Source organism: Hirundo rustica, chromosome 10, assembly GCF_015227805.2.
Source record: "Hirundo rustica isolate bHirRus1 chromosome 10, bHirRus1.pri.v3, whole genome shotgun sequence".
Taxonomy (NCBI): Eukaryota; Metazoa; Chordata; class Aves; order Passeriformes; family Hirundinidae; genus Hirundo; species Hirundo rustica.
This window is the reverse complement of record NC_053459.1, coordinates 3,814,221-3,834,155: the sequence shown is the minus strand read 5'-3', so window position 1 is coordinate 3,834,155 and position 19,935 is coordinate 3,814,221. Positions and strand designations below refer to the sequence as shown.

Here is a 19,935-nt window from a genome sequence, read left to right as displayed (position 1 = left end):
GTTCAACCTGAAATGTCTGAGTGAAAGATGTGCTGTTGCAGTGGAGAGCTCTGGTGGCAAAGCATTAATAGCACCTGAAGTGATGACCCAGCCCTGGTGCAGGGCAGATGCTATGTGCAACATTAAATGTCTACTGATTTTCAAAGTGGGCATTTGTTTTGTTTTTATATAGAGCTTAAAGGAAATATGACTCACGAAGCTGAGAAGTTATATAATGCATAAAGCAGCAGTTTGTTTCTTAGTTCTGGCCTTCTTTTGAGCAGGGTTGACAGTCATCTCTGGAATTTCTTCAGATTTAGCAAAATGTTCCCTTGCTAAATGAACACCCAATACAGTGACTGTAGTACAGTGACATTACACCTGCCTTTTTGGAGTTGCTTGAAAAATAGTGACACTGGATTTTTCAATGTATATTATTTATATATACTAGTGTCAACTAAGTGACACTTGGGCAGTTCTTCCAACTGACTTCTGCCTCTCACATATGCAGTGTAGTTATTAATGTAACTTGTGAGACAGCAAAATTCATTTCTCAGCCTATATATTAACAGTGAAAATGAGACATAAGCAGTATCACAAGGAGCAAAATGGAATGTGCTCTTAATATGCTGGTAATAGTAGCGATTTTATTTTCATTTAACATGGAATAGTTGCTTTGGCATTTAATACTTGTTCTCTTCCTCAGATAACCATTTTGTGGATGACTTTGCTCGATTTACCACTTTGGAGTCTAAAGATAAGACAGCTGCTGTTGCAAACAGCATGACCTACTTAACAAAGAAAGGTAACATCTCTGGTGGATTCTGAATCCACATCTGCTTTTATGTGTGTTTCCAAGCATATGTGCAGTTCTTCACACACACTGAGCCTTGTCATAGTCTGTTAAAAGATTTCTTTTTTTCTTTATAAGACACAACATATGCATGGAACAAGAATATTCCCCTCTTTAAACCCAGTCCAACCTCTTACTGGATAATGAGTAATACTGCTCTTGCTGTACTGCAGGTGACCCCCAGAAATACAGCAGTGTAAGCAAATGACTAGAAAAACATAAAAGGGGTTTTAGTTCTCTGTCTCATAATTCAAAACTGCTGAAAGTTACACGGATTCAGAAGAAAATTCTAATTGCCTGTTGTTATATAAGAGATCACCTAACGGGGTCAGTGCTGTTTTTATTGCTCCAGTGCATGCACTGCTTTTCCAATGGCAGTATTGTCACTGTTGCACATTAAAGTGTGAAAACTTGGCTGTACCTCTCCAGTGTAGGAAGTGAATGCATAGACATAATACAGAGCCTAATCAGGTCTAACCAGACATCCTTTATCCATTTTGGTTAGATTCCAGAAACAAGCTGCTGTGATTTGACCTAAATCCTCCTGTTCCCATCTCCTGTCTTCCCTAGACTGTCCCGAGTGTCCATGGTCCTATCTCCAGTCCCTGCCATCCATGTGCACTACCTGAAATGTTCCCATTGCTCCTCCTGTCTCTTCATTCCTGTTCAGTCACTTGGATTTGAACAAGTTTCTTGTGTAGAGCATTAATTAAATCCCCACCTCGGCATGCTTGTTGGAAAGTGCATTAATTTGCAATTCCATGGCTTGACATTTTTTGGTCACTGCCTCTTCTGCTGCTTAAGATATTTGATAACTGCTGTCAGATCACAGTAATGCTGCGCCACATTTCTTCTCTAAAGTAATGCAGAAGTTATATGTGTTGCTGGCTCAGCACCAGCACTGATACAGCACTGCCCTGCTGGTTTTTAAAGAGGGAAGATGACAGCACAGTGGCATGGCAGTGTTTGTAAAGAGTCCAGAATGATGTCCTCACCCCACGGTATGAAACTGGTAATGTAGTGTAACTAATGCTGTAGCATGAAAATCAACATCCATCTGTTTGAGGGGAAGAAAAAGTCAAAGCTTATTGCAATAAAATTAGCACAAACCTGTTGCTGTTGGATCTTGAACTGTAGTGATTCTGTTATGCCCAGTACAGTGGTGCAGCTTCTTGATACACTTTGGGATTGCCATCAAGTTATTAATGTGTCTCTCCTTTTCCCCTTTCCTTTCTGCTCTTTGACCAGGAATGTCTTCCAAGGAGATCTATGGTAACTCATGCTTTGGCATTTCTTCTATTGTTCTTGGAATTTTCTGGTTCTTTTATAGCACTGGCTTTAGATCCAGCAGGCAGTGAAGGAAGCTGTTGAAGTGCATGTTTGCTCCTGCACTTTTGTTTTTACACAAAACTGATTTTGTAAACTAACAGCTTCAATACAAAGAAGTGATATGGCTGCTGGGTTCCAGCCCCAGTTGGAATCTGCAAGTTGTTTATATGTTTCTTTATAATTTGTAATAGAAAAAGTAGCAAACAAACAAAAATACTGAAAGAATCCAGCTTAGAAAGATCAATGCATGCTGTCCCACGTGGGTTTTCTGAATGACCTAATAAAGACTAATATACCATGCTATTAATTTTGTCTTGCCAGGCTTCATAGCTTAGGTTCATCTGTTGCTTTTCTATGGAATTTTACTTTTTTTTGAGGCCTTTGCATGTGCATCATAGTTTACCTCCAAATGAGGAAAAAATGAAGCTTTCCTTCCCTTCACCCTCAAAAAAAAATTTTTTTTTTTTTTTAATAATTGCAGATGATTCCTTTGTTAGACCAGTTACTTTTTGGATTGTTGGGGATTTTGATAAACCTTCAGGGAGGCAATTGTTGTATGATGCCATTAAACATCAGGTAGGTAATGTTTTCTTTGGAATGGGTTAGCAGTGCTAACAAAGCACTTGGTAGAGGCTTGTAAAACACAAGTTGTGCATCTTCCTGGGGTAGGAGCTGTGGAGAGACTGGATCTTCCTGCAGGGTCTCTAATTTCCAGCCTCATCTTTTTTGTAGGGACTGGAACGTTGCCGATCTTAAGCTAGGACAGAGTGCAGTAAATGTTCTTTTAAGCCCGTGTTGTTAAACTGAAATATCTGTGTTTTGGTTTGGAGATATACATAAGCATTGCTCTCTGCTCTGTCCCATTGGTTCTGGGAGGATAACTGAAAATAAATAAAAAATATACAGCTTACAGCTAAATCGCTGGTTTGCCAGACTGAGTGGTGGCCATGGTCCTGGAGTTCTTTGGTAGCACAGGGTTATCTGGAAGATTGCTGTCACAGTGGTGCCTATGTATAAGCTAAATGCTTGATGTTAAATTAGTTAATTCATCATTTTAACTCTGTGCTGTTATTTACCCAATTTGGAATCTGACATTCTGGTTAAGAAATGCAAAGCTTTTGCTTGTAGTGTTTATTACATGTTTATAATATCTTTAAGCTTTCCCATTACCTGTTTTGTTAAACACAGAAATCCAGCAATAACGTTCGAATTAGCATGATTAATAATCCTAGTGAAGAGCCCAACAGCCAGAACACCATTGTAGCTAAAGCCATATGGGCAGCCTTGCAGACACAAACCTCCAACAATGCCAAGAACTTCATCACCAAGATGGCAAAAGAGGAAACTGTGAAGGCACTGGAGGCAGGAGCTGACATCCTGGACTTTGCTGTTGGGGTAGGCAAGTCTCTTGGCATTTGCACGTGGAGGGTGCTTTCTTTGTTCCTCAAATTCATTTTTTAGTGTAGTATATTCACATGCAGAAGGTTCAGTAACAGAAAAGTAACACTGTTGGGTTTGCTAGTTTGGTTTTTCTTTTAACCTTTGAAGGGCTTACCTAGATATAACAATCCAGCTAAACTTCAGGTAAATCCTCAGATGCATCAAAGCTAAGTAACTTGGAAAAGGCAAAAGGAGTGTGGGTGCAGGGGTCTACTTAAGTGTTTCTTGGGTGATTAAGAGAATAATATTTTTTTAAAAGCTGGGAAAAAAATACAAGTGTGTTTCTCAAAGTAGGTTTTAAAAAGTTAGGCAGGAAGATTGGAAGTGGTCTAAGCAGCTGTGGCCCTTCACAGCAGAAGCTGGGATAGTCTTTGATGGTGACAAGGAAGAACTAGGCTTAAGACCATAAAGACAAGGGGGCCCTGGATCAATTTTGGCAAGATATGAAGATGTTCTTGAATGGAAACAAAAAGCTGTCTTTTAAAAAGCGTGCAGAGATCTATTCTTCTTCCTATTCCAATGTCGAGTATTCTTTTCTTTTAGGGTATGGATACCAATATTTTCAAAGAAGCCTTTGAATCTCCCAAGATGGATTTTGTTCTGTCCCATGCTGTTTATTGCAGAGATGTTCTAAAGCTGAAGAAGGGGCAGAGGGCTGTGATCAGCAACGGACGGGTGAGATGTTCAACAGGCAGTGAAGGAGACATTCCACATCTGAGAAAGAAGCAGCTTTGAGCAGCAGAGTCTGGGCATCAGGCACAGGAGGGTCAGCCAGTTTTAGGGTTCAGCAGTCTTTAGGACTGTTTCCAGTTTGATTTATTCACACCCGTGTGACTTTTTCTTTTTATTGTGTGCAGTTAGTTGTTGGTATTTGAGAGACCCGAATCTGTACCAATAACAAAGTTGCTTTCATGCTGGCAGTGAATTGAGTCCAGGGGTAGAAGGAGATGATAAATTTTCAAAATAATGCTGCTTCAGTTTACTGAGCAAAATGCTGCTGCATTTTGCCCTGACCAAGGTGCCTTGGTCTCTTCTACCATCTGTTTTTATTGTAGTTTATCTGAGATGAGGTAAATTATCTTAAAATAGCATTTCAGTGCAAATAATGAAACCCACCTTGGTACACCATTGGGTTTTCTTTTGTCATCTGTTTCTAGTCAGGAAAAAGTCCCTGCAGGTCCCTGTGGCTGCTGGGTATTTCAATAGCTTAAAAACCTCAGGTGATGTGTTTTGTATCCTATTTTTCTCATTAGCAAAATAGCAAGACTTGTCTAGGTAGCTTTTAGGCCTCTGAAGGCTACAGGAGGGAGATTTGCTGGAGTCTTGCTGGACTATCAGAATTGGCCTGGTATTCTGCTGCCCCTTCTAGATGTGGTACTTCATGTATAATTTAATGTAAAAATTTGTGATGTTTAATATTTTATGCCTTAGTCTGGGACTCTTGGCTCTAAATAACTGGATTTACCTGTTAAACTTTGCTGCCACTGACATTAATACCAGCCTAAACAGCTGGCTTCCACTGAGACTGGGCTGGAGTGTTTATTAAATAAACTCTGTAAATTTTGTTTCAGTGTAGCCTTTACCTAGTAATGCTGATCCTGCTTTTTTTTTGGTAGATTATTGGCCCATTAGAGGATGGAGAGATGTTCAACCAGGATGATTTTCATCTCCTTGAAAATATCATCCTAAAGACATCGGGACAGAAAATCAAATCTCAGATTCAGCAGCTGGGATTTGAAGAAGATCTGTAAGTAAACATAAGGAGGCTTACAGAGAAATGCTAGGACTCTTGTTAAAATGACTTTGTGAATCTGATTTGCAATTCATTAAAGTCCTGCTTGGCCTATCAACATAAAAAATATTTTAGTAATACATTTCCCAGTCAGTACTACAGGAATCCTTGAAACTGCTTTTAACTTCACAGAGAAGCACCAGGAAAAGAGACAGAGGTGAGGAAAGGGAAGTCGTAGTTGTAGACAGTTACTGCACAAAGCAGAGGTGAGCTACTCCAAAGGAAGTCATGCTGAAGTTCAGAAGAACATGAACCCCCTGTAGGCATGTGTTTGTGTTGGAGCAGGTAGCTGTGGAAATAGCTTCTGCCATACTTCCCATCACATTTTTCTGTGATGCTGCTTGACTGTTAAGGACTGATCCAGTAAGTTAAACACGAGGTGTGTTCTGCAGAAATGTTATGTGATTCTGTGTGATTCCCAGCAGAGCAGGTTTTAACTGTTCCAAGCACTTCTGCAGCCATTGGGCGTTGGGGTGGTGGAAGAGGGCATAGTTTGAACATAGGCTAGTTTTGGACAGAGCAATGGGTTTGGGGTTTCTTTCTGTTTATTTGAATGCTGCCAAGGTTTTTCAAAAACTTAATAAATTATCTCCTGCATTGGACAACACTGTAGAACTTAGTGGAATTCACCAGGCTTATGAGTTTGGTATGAACAGTTTAAACAGCTGTACTATAAATCTCTGAGACGGTTGATTCAGGAAAAGCTGACAGACCTGTACGTTACAGTTTTGCTTCTTGGCAAAGGAGCAATGTACAAATCAGTTTTCATTGACCTTTCAAGAGGTTTTACACCTTTAAGATTGAATGTATGCTTAAAACACTAGACTGAAAATTTGTGGAAATACTAAAAAGGAAGCACTGCTCAAAAGTAATTATGTTTTATGATAGGACCCCTCTCAGAAGTTTCTCCACTTAGGGATTGCTCCCTAGTGCTCAGAGCTGCAGGGTAAAATGGGAAGAGCACTGAAACAAGGGTTTGTTCTGAATGGCTTTCAGGTCTGAGTGGCTGGTGAAGATCAGGAGTGCAGTCCCTGTAACATGGTTGACCTCCTAAAATACAGCTGCTCTATACTTGTTAGAATTAAATCCTTTGGTATACTCAGGCTGTAACCACTTTAAATTACTGGTGCATAACCCCTTAAATATGTTTATTTCTTTAGAGACTGTGCAGAGAGGCAGTAGAAGTGTTTGGGTAGCTGGATCCTTTTTGCCTTCTCACATTGCTGCTGCCTGGCAGAAATGTGATAAGTACAGGCATTTTTTGCATCTCTGCAAGCCTTTTTCTTTTCCTTCTTTTCAGGGCAAGTGACTTGGTAATGAAAGTGGATGCTCTTCTTTCTTCCCAGCCAAAAGGAGAGGCAAGGATTGAGTATCATTTTTTTGAAGAGCGATACAGGTATAGAATTGCTGAACAATGCTTTTCTGTGTCTTTTAACTTTCCCATTGTTCTATGTTGCATTTAATTAAAAAAAAAAAAAAATCTAAGTAGCAGTAGGAAAGTCCCCAATAGTTTTCAGAAAGACTCCAGAAATTAATTTTATCTCTCTACCTTTCTCTATAAACATATATGTATATGCCAATTTTTTTTCTCTATTTAGTTTCTGAAGGTGCACAGTATTTAGGAATTCATTTCAGTTCAGGATGAGATGGATAGCAGTGGGTTGTAATGCATTTCAAGTGTTTATCCACATGTCTGGTACTTTAAAATTGCATTTTCTTCTGTTTAGTGCAGTCAAACTGAGACCAAAAGAGGGGGAGACATACTTTGATGTGGTGGCTATCGTTGACCCCGTGACCAGAGAGGCTCAAAGACTTGCTCCGTTACTTTTGGTAAGTAGGCAGGGTTTTCAGCAACTTCAAATTCCATCATTTTGGAATGCTTGCTTCCTCTTTGCCTGTGTGCTCACCAGTGGCTTTCTAATAGTATGTCTGAGTTTCACAATGCCTTTATCAGTGGAAATACTAATTAGGCTGCACTACACACTAACAAAGTCACCCTCAGGTATTGCCCAGAGAGCTTTTAGTTTCACTCTTCTAACAGCTTAGCTCCTAGTGATTCTGTTCTTGAGGAGGGTCTCAGCATGCTAAAAAGAATGCCAGAAATAGGAGGAGTGGGTAACTGTGCTTAAAACCACCCATTAAAAATGGGGGAGGTGGTAAAGCAAATCACAAGGAGGGAGGATTGGGAATGAGCAGAGAACACCCACCCTGAGGTCCTGTCTGTAAAACAGTGGTCAGCTCTCCTCATTAACATTTTAAGGGGTGTCTCTTTCTCATTACTTTAGGTTTTGAACCAGTTGATCAATATGAACCTGAGGGTGTTTATGAACTGCCAGTCTAAGCTTTCTGACATGCCACTGAAAAGGTAAGCAGTTCCACGAGCCATGGGGGCAAAGAGAGAAACTTGCTGGAATGTGCAAGCACAGAAGCAGGGTCAGCTGTCCCATAGGAAGTCTCAATAAGTGCTTTGAGCTCATTTATATAATAGCATCACTTCCCACAGAAAATCTGGGAATTTGTGGATGGCATGAAGTAATTCTGCTGTTTTACAAGTTGGGTGCTTTGCAATTTTTTTTTTTTTTGGTGTGCGTTTATATAAAATTAAATAACTTACTCGTCTTAATGGTTGAGTCTTGCACAGTATTTTTTGGTCCTTTAAGATAGAAATTCTGACCTGTCCTGCGTTGCTTTGGACAAAGACTTGGAGACATTAGAGGTCAGGGAAAGCTGATGCCGTTTGCAAATTGAATGAAAGTGAAATATTAGCAAATTTTGACAATTTTTGGTGTTCTAACATTTTCTTTCTGAAATTTCAGCTTTTACCGCTATGTTTTGGAGCCAGAGATTTCTTTCACAGCAGAGAATAACTTTGCTCCAGGACCAATTGCCAAGTTTTTAGATATGCCCCAGTCTCCACTGTTCACTCTGAATTTAAATACTCCTGAGAGTTGGATGGTGGAGTCTGTTAGGACCCCATACGACCTTGACAATATCTTCTTAGAGGAGGTAAGAGAAATCATCATCTTCCTACTGCATTTAAATGGTGGGGGTTTTCCAGGGCTTGCTTTTTTTATGGGAAAGAAATGCAGAACTTTAAGATGCCAATGAACATAGAGCTGTGGATGTTACTGCATTTGCAGACCTCTAAAAGTTTTCTAGGGAAGCATAAGCTCTCCAACAGCAAGATTGCCATTCTCAGTTACTCATGGATGCCTGACCCAGAGGTTCAGTCTACCACAGGCTTGGAGCAAGTCCTTTCCCTTGCTCTTAGAAGCCACCAAGCTGCTTTTAGCTGTTTATTTTCTCAGATCTTGTTAACTGGCAAACACTCCTGTGGCCCACAGAAGCACGTGCAGTATCAGTGCAGCAGTGAATCCATGCTGCAGAAATCCACTCAGCTGTAGGTTCAGGAGTGTTGCTAGTGGACACGAGTAAATACTCACAGATTTGACTCCACCAAATGAAGGTTGAAGAAGAAAAGACTTTATTGTTTACAAAGACCTGGCTTTTATAGGTTTTGAAGAATGACTAGGCATTGGAGAACAAGGCTACCACCTCTCCATCCCACTGGCCAGGCTAGAAGTCCATCAGTTGACAGTCAGAAGGGAATGTGGAAAAACAAGATGTTTACATCAGAAAGCTGTGGGAAAACTCAGTCAGAGCTATAAGCATCTCACAAAAGCTCACATAATATGGCAACGCAGGAGTTTGCTGCTGCTTGCACAGACCTTGGGTCAGACTCTTGGACTGTGGGTCTGGACAGTGCTGCCCCACATGCAGAGGGAGAAATAGGGAAAAACCTTATTTATTTACCTTACTGTAAAGGTATTACACATGTGTGTGTAACGAGACTGTCAAAGCCTTTACAAACAGGCCTCTGGAATCGTGACAGTATTTACATTTACATTCTCATGGGCATCTCAAATTTGGGTCCCCTTCTCACTGATCATTATATTATTAGCCCCCTCTAACTTGTGCATCTCTCTGATATTGTTTGGGACTATGATATATGGTATTGTGGTGTATCTGGTATTGCTAATCCTGTAGTAGTTATTCAGAAATCTAGGAGGTTGGGTGTGTGTTTTATGGTTTGGGGTTTGGTTTAGTGTGTTTTGGTTTAGGACTTTCTGGCTTTTTATCTTAACTTAACTGTAAAGCCACAAATGAAGCATTGATACTACATTTCAAGCCTCTGATTTCCATGCCCACCCCTTAGATTAACTGAAAGCCTGAGAGAGAGGGGGATGAAATGCTTCAGGCATTCAAAGTGCGTTCCTGAGCTTCCAAATAAGCAGCAGCTTTGCTTTTGCAGGTGCACCGTTTCCAGTTCCCAATGTGCAGTCTGTTGGTGCTGTAGCAATTAAACTGTCATTTTGGATGTGCAATGAGAGGAGATGCTTTGTGGGATTAGACTAACATTCTGCTTATGTACTGCCCTCAGGCTGCACCTGAGTTTGGCCTGGTAGGGACCCAAGTCTTTTGGGGTTGTGGGTTTTTTTTTTTGTTTTTTTTTTCTCTTTTTCCCTGGCATCTTTGTTCAGTGTAGAAAAAAAGGAATGGGTGTTTCCTGACAGTACCCTAACACTCTGTAAGTGTAATGCAGAGCAAAACAAAACATTTATTTCAGATGGCTAATACTAGGTGAGACCAGCTTTAAACAGATTTACAGGCAAAATTCTGGACCCCATCATATACTTTTTGTGAGATACCAACTCCATTCTCCAGTAAATGTTGAAAAAAAAATAAATAAATTGTGGAATAAAGCAACAATTCTCCCCTTTTCTTGTCTTAGCATATGCTGAGGTTCAAATTCTTTTGGTCTGGGAAGCTCTTAACAATATTTGTGTGAGGTTTGTCACTTGAAGGAGCTGAGCTCTTTAAAGTTTTCTAGGCATTTGTCTAACAGTAAAATTACTCTGGTAAAATCGTTTTTTAATTACTACGGCTAAAATCCTTTTTTAATTGCTATGGCTCTTCTAGAGAGTAACTGGATGACTAAAAGCTGGCACTTCAGAGCTAGTGCTGCAGTCAGCAGTGTGTGCTCCTTTCAGGTGGACAGCGTTGTAGCTGCAGAGTATGAGCTGGAGTACCTGCTGCTGGAGGGACACTGCTATGACATTACAACTGGGCAGCCACCGCGGGGCCTCCAGTTTACCCTGGGGACTTCAAGCAGCCCTGTCATCGTTGATACCATCGTCATGGCCAACCTGGTGAGTGTCCTGCTGCTGTTCCTCCACTCAGCACAGCGCTGCCATCAGCCCCTGGGGGGTTTCTAGCAGGGACTCTGGCTTTGGGGTGGAACTTGCCCCCAACAGCTGCTTGCAAATGCCTCAGAGCCACCTCGTTCCTCGCCCTGATGGATGAAGCCTTGCACTCTCTCTCCCCTCTTTCAAGGTGCTCTCCTTTCCCTTCAGCTGGCTCAGATATTATGGAATATCTTTAAGTGCTGCCAGTATCCTTAAGCAACTCCTTCTAAGGAAGTTGTTTTCCTGAGACGGCGTCCTCCTTAGGTGCTGGGAGGCTGTCTCGTTTTTGGGGCCCATTTCTTCAGGAGATCTGTGGCATAAATGGAGAGAGTCAGCAGGAATAGCTGACATGGCAGAAAATAAAGGAAGTATAAAAGAAATAAATTTTACACTCTGAATTTTATTTAAAAATAAATAAATAACAGAATGGCATTTGCTTATTTGAGTTGAGGAGAGGTGCTGGAAATCCAAGTGTATGATTGTTCCCTGCAGCTGCTTTTGTAATGTCACTGCACAAGGGATGTGTCTGTTGTCAGTGCCCACACTGGGCCAGGAGAGAGGAAATGGGCTGAAAACATGGCAGAGGAAGTTAGCTACTGGAATGTTGTCTTGCTATGTAATGTGAGTGTAAAACTGAATTAAATTGCCTCTTGTGTTGGTTGTTTTTTTTTTTGTTGTTGGTTTTAAAAATAGCAATTTTTTTTAAAGGTATTGCATTTATTTAGATGAATTAAAATAAAAACCAGGGAAAATCTTCACTGGCACTAAATATTTTAGAATTCTTACTCATTTTCAATTTATGCCTTTTCTTAGCTGGAGTATATCCTAGAATGATACAGTATTTCTTACTGTAGAAAGAAAGCTGTCCCTAATTTTACATGTGCTTATGTTGGGGAGGAAAACTCAAAAGTGTCCTTTTTCTAATTAGCTGCACCAAAATTTAAAAAAAAAACAAAAGTTTTTTTAATTTTCTTTTTAAAGCAGCCTGGCTCACATAGAAACTGCAAGCATTTGAAACCACAGTACAAAACTGAACATCTCTACAGATGCATGTATCTTCCATGGGTGCAGTAATTGAAATCACAGAGGAAAATATTCAGATCTGGAATCTGAAGCTTAAAAAGACTTGAACACACTATTTAAATTTCACATTGCATTTTTCTAAGTTCTGTAGAAGAGATATCTTGTAATATGTAAATGATGTTCCTGCTTCTGCTGTAGATGAAATACCACTCCCTAGAGCTTCAGAATTCCTTCAGATTTTGTTGTATAATTACAAATTAGTGTTTTGAAATTCCCTCACTCCTTCATAAAGGCAGCTTTTTGCAGGAAAAGACTTTGGGTTTGCACTGTTCCCATCAGGACAATGAAGACTTTGATCTAACAAATAATGCAAGACTTTTTCAAGCTTCTGTCTCTTGGGGAAAAACCTGACAATTTTGAATGGAATGATTTCTGGGGCTTTTCTCCTGTTCTCTGGGTTTAAAGCCTCAGGGTTAGGTTTATCAACGGGCTTGCAAATAACATTTTAGGTATAAAACAGTGAGTCAGAACACGTCACCTTAAAGCTATTTTTTCTGCATTTGCATTCTCTGGAAACTGCTAAGTACTCTTTTCACTTTACAGGGCTATTTTCAGTTAAAAGCCAATCCTGGTGCATGGACTCTAAGACTGAGGAAAGGCAGATCTGAAGATATTTACAGGATCTACAGGTAGGTCAGGATAAGAAATACTTCAGTCTTTTTCTTGTAAAACTCCTGAAATAGGTAGCCATTGTAATATGTGAATCTGTAATGGTTCCCTTGCCCAAGTGTGGTAACCTGAACAGCAAATTATATTTCATACCGCACATAAGTTATGCAAGGTGAAATTAATTAATTTAAAACCCCGTTAAGTGTGTTAAAATCGATGTATTTGTTACTTTGTCATGTCTCAAACCTGTTTTGCAGCGCTGAGGCTTAATAAATGTGTAAAACTGAGCAGAAGAAATAAAGAACACATTTTTGCTTTGCAGTTAAAGTCAGTATCTTGCTCTATTTTCAGCCACGATGGCACAGACTCTCCGCCTGAAGCTAACGAAGTTATTGTGGTTCTCAATAACTTCAAGAGCAAAATTATTAAAGTGAAGGTGAGTTTAAAACTCAGAGGTGCTCTTAAAGAAGTCTGTTTGACCCACAGTGGGGGAGAAACTTGGATTAAGGCCTGAAGCTCCCTTCCCACGAGCATACACTTGAGGCAGCGTGCACAAAGCTCACCTCACAGTACCAGGAGTAGAGAGCACCATCTGTAGACTTGATTTGGGTTTTGAATACAGGAAAGAATGACATGTAAGTCCTGTTCCTTGTGTAGGTCCCTGAGATACAATTTCCTGACTGCTTACACTTCAAGAAAAAGCAGATTTGTATGCCCTATGTCAAGTAATAAGCATTCAGTATGTCCACTGAGCCAGCATTTTATCTGTCACAGATAAATTGTATTCATTTGGCAATACATTTTCTGTCACTCTGACACAGGCTGGGTGAGAATACATTTAAAAAAAAAAAAAAAGGTAAATTACTAATCTAGTGTCTCTTAGGGTTGCCTGTCTGGTGATGCCATAGCTGAGACAGTTAAGGAGAACAACTGATAGATAAGTGATGGCTGTAACAGAGCCAGTTCACACCTGACACCATTTGTGCTGGACTAATTTTGGAATGTGCTCTGTGTATCTGCTTTGGAGTCTCAGTGGCCAGTTATGCCACTCAGAGACTGGTGCAATTGGTGTGTTGAATTTTTTGTTTTTTTTGGGAGATGTTGGTTTCTTTGAAGGTTTTTCTTTGCCAGCCTCCATCATCAGGTTTTCTCTCTGAACATCTCTCAGAAAAGCATTTCAACTATCCAGTCTAACATGCCTTTGGTGTCTGAAAGCTCCTTTGGAATCTGTTTGGAAAAAGTCCCTTCATTGCTGAGCTGTTTTCCCAGACAGCTTGGGTTACTGTCAGTTCATGGGGTGTAATTCAAGCAGGTAAAATCAGAACCAGTGTCAGGATAACACAAGATTGGCTCAGTATGTGGTTCCAGCTCACTAAAGCCATGTTATGCTTCACAGGTTCAGAAAAAGTTTGATATGATGAATGAAGATCTACTAAGTGATGGCACCAATGAGAATGAATCTGGATTTTGGGAATCTCTCAAATGGTAAAACTAATTCAGTGATGACCTTGCAAGTCTCTTGAAACTGGGAAACTATTTGCCAATACCATGATGTGTGTGAAATTCCTTAGCTGTTTGAATTCAGGGCTCTCATTGCCTGGACTCCTCTGTTTCTAGAGATCTGGGCTCCTGCTTTGCACCTGCATTGACCTTCCCTTACCCCCCTGCTACTTGGGAGCCTGTAAACATTGTTCTTTCCCAGGAGCTGCACCTCAGCCAGTGCTCTCCCAATCCAAATTGTCCGTGTCTGAGCTCCTGGACCTTCCCTGGCCGTGTGCACAGCTCTCTGCCTTGAGGAAGATGCCCTGGGCAGCAGGGAATGACCCCAAAATCCCACAGACCAACTGTACTAAAGCCAAAATGTAGCCATTTTCTGTATTTGCAGCCTTTCCTATCGAGCTGGCCCTTCCTCTCTTGTCCTTCACAGAACCGTATTTTTCCTTTCAGGGGATTCACAGGAGGACAAAAGAATGAAGATGTGAAACAGGATAAAGATGATGTACTAAATATATTCTCTGTGGCTTCAGGACACCTATATGAGAGATTCCTACGGTCAGTTGAGAATTTATAATACCATTGTGCCAAATGGTAGTGTCCTTGCACAAGGAAAAAGGTCACAATTTGCAAGAGTATAAAAACCCCCACTTTTTCAATGCTTCAGAAGTCCACTACCTGTGGACTGTCATAGGAACTTTTGTCTGCATAGCATTCATGAGTTAAAAATAGACTTAGTTTAATAGATGGTGTATTGCTGTCCTAAATTTCCTCACTACAATATAACCAGTGTATTGTTAAGAAGTTCCAGAATAAGTCACAGTTGCTTTGGAAAGAATCTGAGCTTCTTTTGTTCACAAAGGACTGTGAAAGCCAACGGGTTGTATATTCTCTGCCTAGTTAAAATATAGAGATGTTGGGGGGTTTAGTAATTTTGTAGGTAAAATTAAGCAGTTTACAATAGGCTGAAGCTACCCACTTCTTCTTAATGCCTGAAGTTCAGTTACCTGACACATAACTGCAAATAGTTTAATCATGTAGGCTAGCAATTTGTAATCTATTACACAGCTCATCTTTTGTGGGTGCCACTTGTTCCTGTAACTGCTTTTTTTATTTCCTTTTGATAGCATAATGATGTTGTCTGTGCTGAAACACACCAAGACTCCTTTAAAGTTTTGGTTTCTGAAGAACTACTTATCACCTACATTCAAGGTTTGTTACTAATTAGCAATTCATTTGGTAGTGGGGGAAAGATGCCACAAGCTGCTTCCCCCTCCCTTTTAATGCTGCATCAGCATCACTTGGCTAGGAGTGTACTCACCCAAATTTGGAGAAAGCCTCACAGATGAGAATGGCAGCTGATGTGACAGTGGGACAAGTTTTTCTAGTAAAAAAAATCTTCCCAGTGCTCTTTTCTCGTTTTACATGCTCCCACTTACAGTGCTTTGTACACCCCTAAATAATTGTCCCATCTGGGAGTTGTTATGATTTGAGTAATGCATTCTTTTAAACTCATCTGTGGGTCACTATGAAAGGGCTCATAAGGAACTGTGTGGACAAAAATGCTGAAATATTTAGTTGTCTCAGGATAGTTGGCTTTACAGTTTGCATTGATTGTTCAGCTTGGGGCTCAGTGTTTTGTGCAAATTAACAATGAGACTGATTTTCTTTGTGGTATTTCATTTTCTGATGTTCCGTGCCTTAGACTGAAGTCTGTCTCTTGTAATGTGCTCTTCTTTTTCCTGCAGAGGAACAAAGAACTGAGATAAGCTGCTTTTTTCCCCTCCCTCTGCAGGAGTTCATCCCATACATGGCCAAGAAGTACAATTTCCAGTATGAGCTTGTCCAGTATAAATGGCCACGCTGGCTGCACCAGCAAACAGAGAAACAGCGCATCATCTGGGGTTACAAGATCCTCTTTCTAGATGTGCTCTTCCCATTAGCTGTTGATAAAATCCTCTTTGTGGATGCTGATCAGGTAACACAGAGGCTGGAGTTATTTGATCTTTTGTGTTTTTCTTTTTTTTTTTTCTTTAATAATAACAAGGCCTTGAATACAATTTCCATATTGTCGGGAGGGTTGCAAGTTTGAGCCGTTCATAGGCACGACTGGGGGTTGATTCTGTAATTGTTGCATGCTTCACTGGGTTTTGTGCCTGTCTCCACAAGATTGGTTTTTTTGGCCTGTCTTTTACTGTTATCTGGTTCCTCATTCACTCATTGTGATTCCAGCTAGTTTGCCAAATGGATTCTCATTTCACCCTTCCATTTTTCCGGTTCAGTCTGTTCTCCCAGCCTGCAGATCGCTAACCACAGGCAGGATTTTCCTAACCACCCTGCCCTCCCAGGCCTCTGCTTTTAACTTGGCCACATCTGAGTGGCTTCCAGAGGAGGAGAAGGCAAATCCCTTGTGCTGCAGGGCAAACAGGGCTTTGTGTGTGCTCACTCCTCAATGGGTGGAAAGTGCAGGAGATGTGCACAGTGAGAACTGCCAAAACTACTGTCAAAAATACATCTGAAATGAGAAGTACAGATTAGCAACAAGTGAGTGTAAACTGCCTTGGGGGTTTTGGCACAGGGACAGTGTGATGCCATGCCAGGTCAAACTTAAGCTGAAGGATCAGTTAGGAGAGATTTCCAGCTACCCAGTTGTCATTTTAGATTATTTGTCTCTCTGCTTGTGAGAGATATTAAGGCATTTTTTCCCATTAGAGTAGTTTTTAAAGTAGTGCTAGTGCCACACTACTTGTGTGGCACTAAGACGTTAAAAAGTGTCAAAAAGACATTAAAAAACTTTCATTCCTGAAAGGTCTGTGAACACTGAAGAGGAAGGGATACCAAGAACCACAGTAGAGTTCATGTATAGTGAGAATTCTTGCTGCTTATCAAGAAGCAGTTTTGAACTTCAGCTGTCAAACTGAGCCCCATCAGCTTACTTGAAGCTCTATTTTATTTGCTCCAGCTCTAAGGGCAGGGGAGACGACACCTTTTGTGCTGTATTTTTGTACTGCATACACATAATGCAAGAGACTGCCACATACATCAGGTCATTCTTCCTTTATCTGTTTGCTCAGTTTGAATGAAATCCTGTACAGCATTTGCCAATAACCCACGACAGGCTCCTAGAAATCAAAATAAAATGCCCTTTCCCTTCAGATTGTGCGCACAGATCTAAAAGAATTGAGGGATTTTAATCTCGATGGTGCTCCTTATGGATATACTCCATTCTGTGACAGCAGAAGGGAAATGGATGGCTACAGGTTCTGGAAATCAGGCTACTGGGCAAGTCATTTAGCTGGGAGAAAATACCACATCAGGTACTGAAGAATTCTTTTTTTGTTTGGTTGGTTTTTGTTTTGGTTTTTTTTGGTTTTTTTTTCAAAATAGAGGGGTGAACTTTTTGTTGCTACTTAGCAGAAAACTGGCTGAGGTATGCAGTGCTGCATGAACCATCTCCTGCTTCCTGTTGCCTCTTGAAGGTTCCATGGCCTGTGGTCCCTTGGAAGTGCTAGGGACACTGAGGTTATTTTCAGTATGCTACAGCTTTTACAGATGGAGAGCTGAAGTGTTAACTAACAGACATCTTCCTTTGTTAATAACAAATGTTGGAGCAAGGACTGCGTGACAGCAAAGCTAAGACAGATTTGTTGGAAATGCTTTTTGGTGCATGCCATGACCTTGTTCAAACTGCTCTCCTGCCTTGTGGTGGATCTTGTGCTGTGCTGCCCCTCTGGGGTTGTTTTAGGGTGTTGTGTGTCAGGGCTCTGCTGGGGCTGCAGTGGTTGGAAATGGCATTACTAACTGCATCATCTCCACATAGTGCTCTGTACGTCGTGGATCTGAAGAAGTTCAGAAAAATTGCAGCTGGAGATCGACTCAGAGGACAGTATCAGGGTCTGAGTCAGGATCCCAACAGTCTGTCCAACCTGGATCAGGTGTGTTTTATTGTGTTTGTTTTGAGGACAGTATCAGGGTCTGAGTCAGGATCCCAACAGTCTGTCCAACCTGGATCAGGTGTGTTTTATTGTGTTTGTTTTGAGGACAGTATCAGGGTCTGAGTCAGGATCCCAACAGTCTGTCCAACCTTGATCCAGGTGTGTTTTATTGTGTTTTGTTTCACCAGGCTCTGGTGTCAGGGTGAGACTTAGGATTTTTCCAAAGGACTTTGTTCGGAATGGGATGAAGTGTTGATTCATCACATTTTGTTTGCATTGAGAAAAAAGAAAACTCCTACAAACGTTAACAATACTGTTGGTTTGGGAGGGGGGTTGCTCCTCCCGTTCTGCACCCTGTGGAAACAGCTACTAACTCTTACTCTGCACAACAGGATTTGCCCAACAACATGATCCACCAAGTTCCAATTAAGTCCCTCCCCCAGGAGTGGCTGTGGTGTGAAACGTGGTGTGATGATTCCTCAAAGAAGAGAGCAAAAACCATTGATCTGGTGAGTGCAGGACGATCCCCTCACTCTTACACCACATGAAAATACAACAACCAGTTTTAGAGGCCCTTCCCTCCCTCAGCCTGTGTCGGTACTTGCATGTTTTCAGCACTTGGGTTTTTTCCACTGGCTGCTGTATTTCTCTTACCTGGAGCAGTGGCACTGTTAGGAATTTGGAAAGAGCCTTGGCACTGTTCTCTAGCTGAAGTGGAGGCAGGTGTTGTTCACCCTGCAGAGGGAAGCACACCTCTGGGGAGTGCAGAAACCTTTTGTAGCCTGTCTGTTCTGTTTGCAGTGCAACAACCCAATGACCAAAGAGCCCAAGCTGCAGGCAGCCATGAGGATAGTTCCAGAATGGCAGGACTATGATCAAGAAATCAAACTGCTCCAGAGTCAGTTCCAGAAGGAAAAAGAAATGGGAACACCAGCTAAGATGCCAGGACAACACACACACGGTAATCTTTGTTTCTGTGACTTTCTCTGTGCCTGTTGCTCTTGTGCTGTGTCCTCCCCCACTGAGCTTGTACCGTAAACAGGGCTGAATGAAATCATCAGGGAGTGGAATGGGGTGGAAGGATTGTGCTGGGCAAGTCTGGTGTAATTTCACCTAATTGTGAAAGCCAGAGAACAGACTTGTTCCAGTTGTGTAAAAGAGCCTCGCTGTTCCTGCAATTTTATGAGCTTGGCCTTATCTTAACCCTTAAAGAAGTGCTGCTGCACACTGTGGGTGAGAATTGCTCTTCAGGCTCTGGTACCTTGCAGGGAGCAAGTCTTGTGAAGCTATGCTGATTATCAAACCAATCTGCCACCTGAGGCAGCTCCAACTGAGTGCTCATTTTTCTCTCCTCTTCTGCAGATCCAGAAGCACATGTGGAATTATGATCCATGGAGACAAATTCAAGTTAGACTCTTTCATAGACAATTTTTATATTGAAAGCTAGGGTTTTTTTCCGGTGTGTCTGCAAAACTGCTGAATAATTGAATGGGATGATGTATGCATTTCTATTACTTGCCTTTGGGTTAATTTCTGCATATGGATTGCTGGAATTAGCATTACTGGTGTTTTGCACCTGTGGTGGAGATGAAAGACCCCATGATGGAATTTAGTGTTTCAGAAACAAAACTTCACAATCCAGCAGAAGAGCCGCAGTCTGTTCCTTCAGCTGTTGCTGCCTCCACCAGTGATGAAGCTCCAGTTTAGCCTCAGATCTAACTTGAGAGTCTGGGAATTGCAGGCATACGTCCTAACCTCATCTGATGGACATAATTTTTCCAGGTAACATTATAAAGCTCTAAATTATGCCTTGAATTTGGGACACTGTTTCACCTTCACGTTTTCAAACGATTGAAAATACTTCTTGGATTTGTTCAGTCTGCCCTTGAGTTTGTAACAAAACCAGCATTATTTTGATTTTCTATCTCCTGTCTTCATTCATTGCCCGACTTTTGATGGTTTGGCTACCACAGTCTACTTAAATGCCCATCCAAATGAATGCCTGAGCTCACAGAGTGAGCAGAACACAGAATTTGGCAGCTGAGTTCATCCTAGCCTATATGACTTGAATCAAAGTGCCCTCCCTTCCTCCTGCTCCAAGTGTAAATCAGTCTGCAAAACTGGTAGGGCCTTACTTTTACTGTGGTTCACTGATTCATGAATGTTTTTTGATGA

The 19,935-nt window shown here is 41.2% G+C and overlaps 1 protein-coding gene across 4 annotated transcripts in view; it reads left to right on the top strand.

Moving 5' to 3' along the window:
- The window catches only part of UGGT1 (UDP-glucose glycoprotein glucosyltransferase 1), a 38,683-nt gene extending 19,006 nt beyond the window's left edge, over nt 1–19,677 (top strand). For 3 of the 4 annotated variants that reach the window (XM_040073792.2, XM_040073795.2, XM_040073796.2), the window contains 22 exons: nt 686–784; nt 2,081–2,104; nt 2,643–2,737; nt 3,350–3,556; nt 4,145–4,276; nt 5,218–5,348; nt 6,694–6,789; nt 7,121–7,223; nt 7,679–7,758; nt 8,210–8,399; nt 10,445–10,603; nt 12,266–12,351; nt 12,683–12,767; nt 13,728–13,816; nt 14,279–14,383; nt 14,953–15,037; nt 15,621–15,803; nt 16,982–17,142; nt 17,646–17,760; nt 18,153–18,269; nt 18,562–18,721; nt 19,123–19,677. In XM_040073792.2, the coding sequence (XP_039929726.1) occupies nt 686–784; nt 2,081–2,104; nt 2,643–2,737; nt 3,350–3,556; nt 4,145–4,276; nt 5,218–5,348; nt 6,694–6,789; nt 7,121–7,223; nt 7,679–7,758; nt 8,210–8,399; nt 10,445–10,603; nt 12,266–12,351; nt 12,683–12,767; nt 13,728–13,816; nt 14,279–14,383; nt 14,953–15,037; nt 15,621–15,803; nt 16,982–17,142; nt 17,646–17,760; nt 18,153–18,269; nt 18,562–18,721; nt 19,123–19,148 (2,528 nt within the window). In that variant the 3' untranslated portion in view covers nt 19,149–19,677. The remainder of the gene's footprint in view (nt 1–685; nt 785–2,080; nt 2,105–2,642; nt 2,738–3,349; nt 3,557–4,144; nt 4,277–5,217; nt 5,349–6,693; nt 6,790–7,120; nt 7,224–7,678; nt 7,759–8,209; nt 8,400–10,444; nt 10,604–12,265; nt 12,352–12,682; nt 12,768–13,727; nt 13,817–14,278; nt 14,384–14,952; nt 15,038–15,620; nt 15,804–16,981; nt 17,143–17,645; nt 17,761–18,152; nt 18,270–18,561; nt 18,722–19,122) is intronic. The other variant, XM_040073794.2, reaches the window with a different exon arrangement.
- The last annotated feature ends 258 nt before the right edge of the window (nt 19,678–19,935 follow it).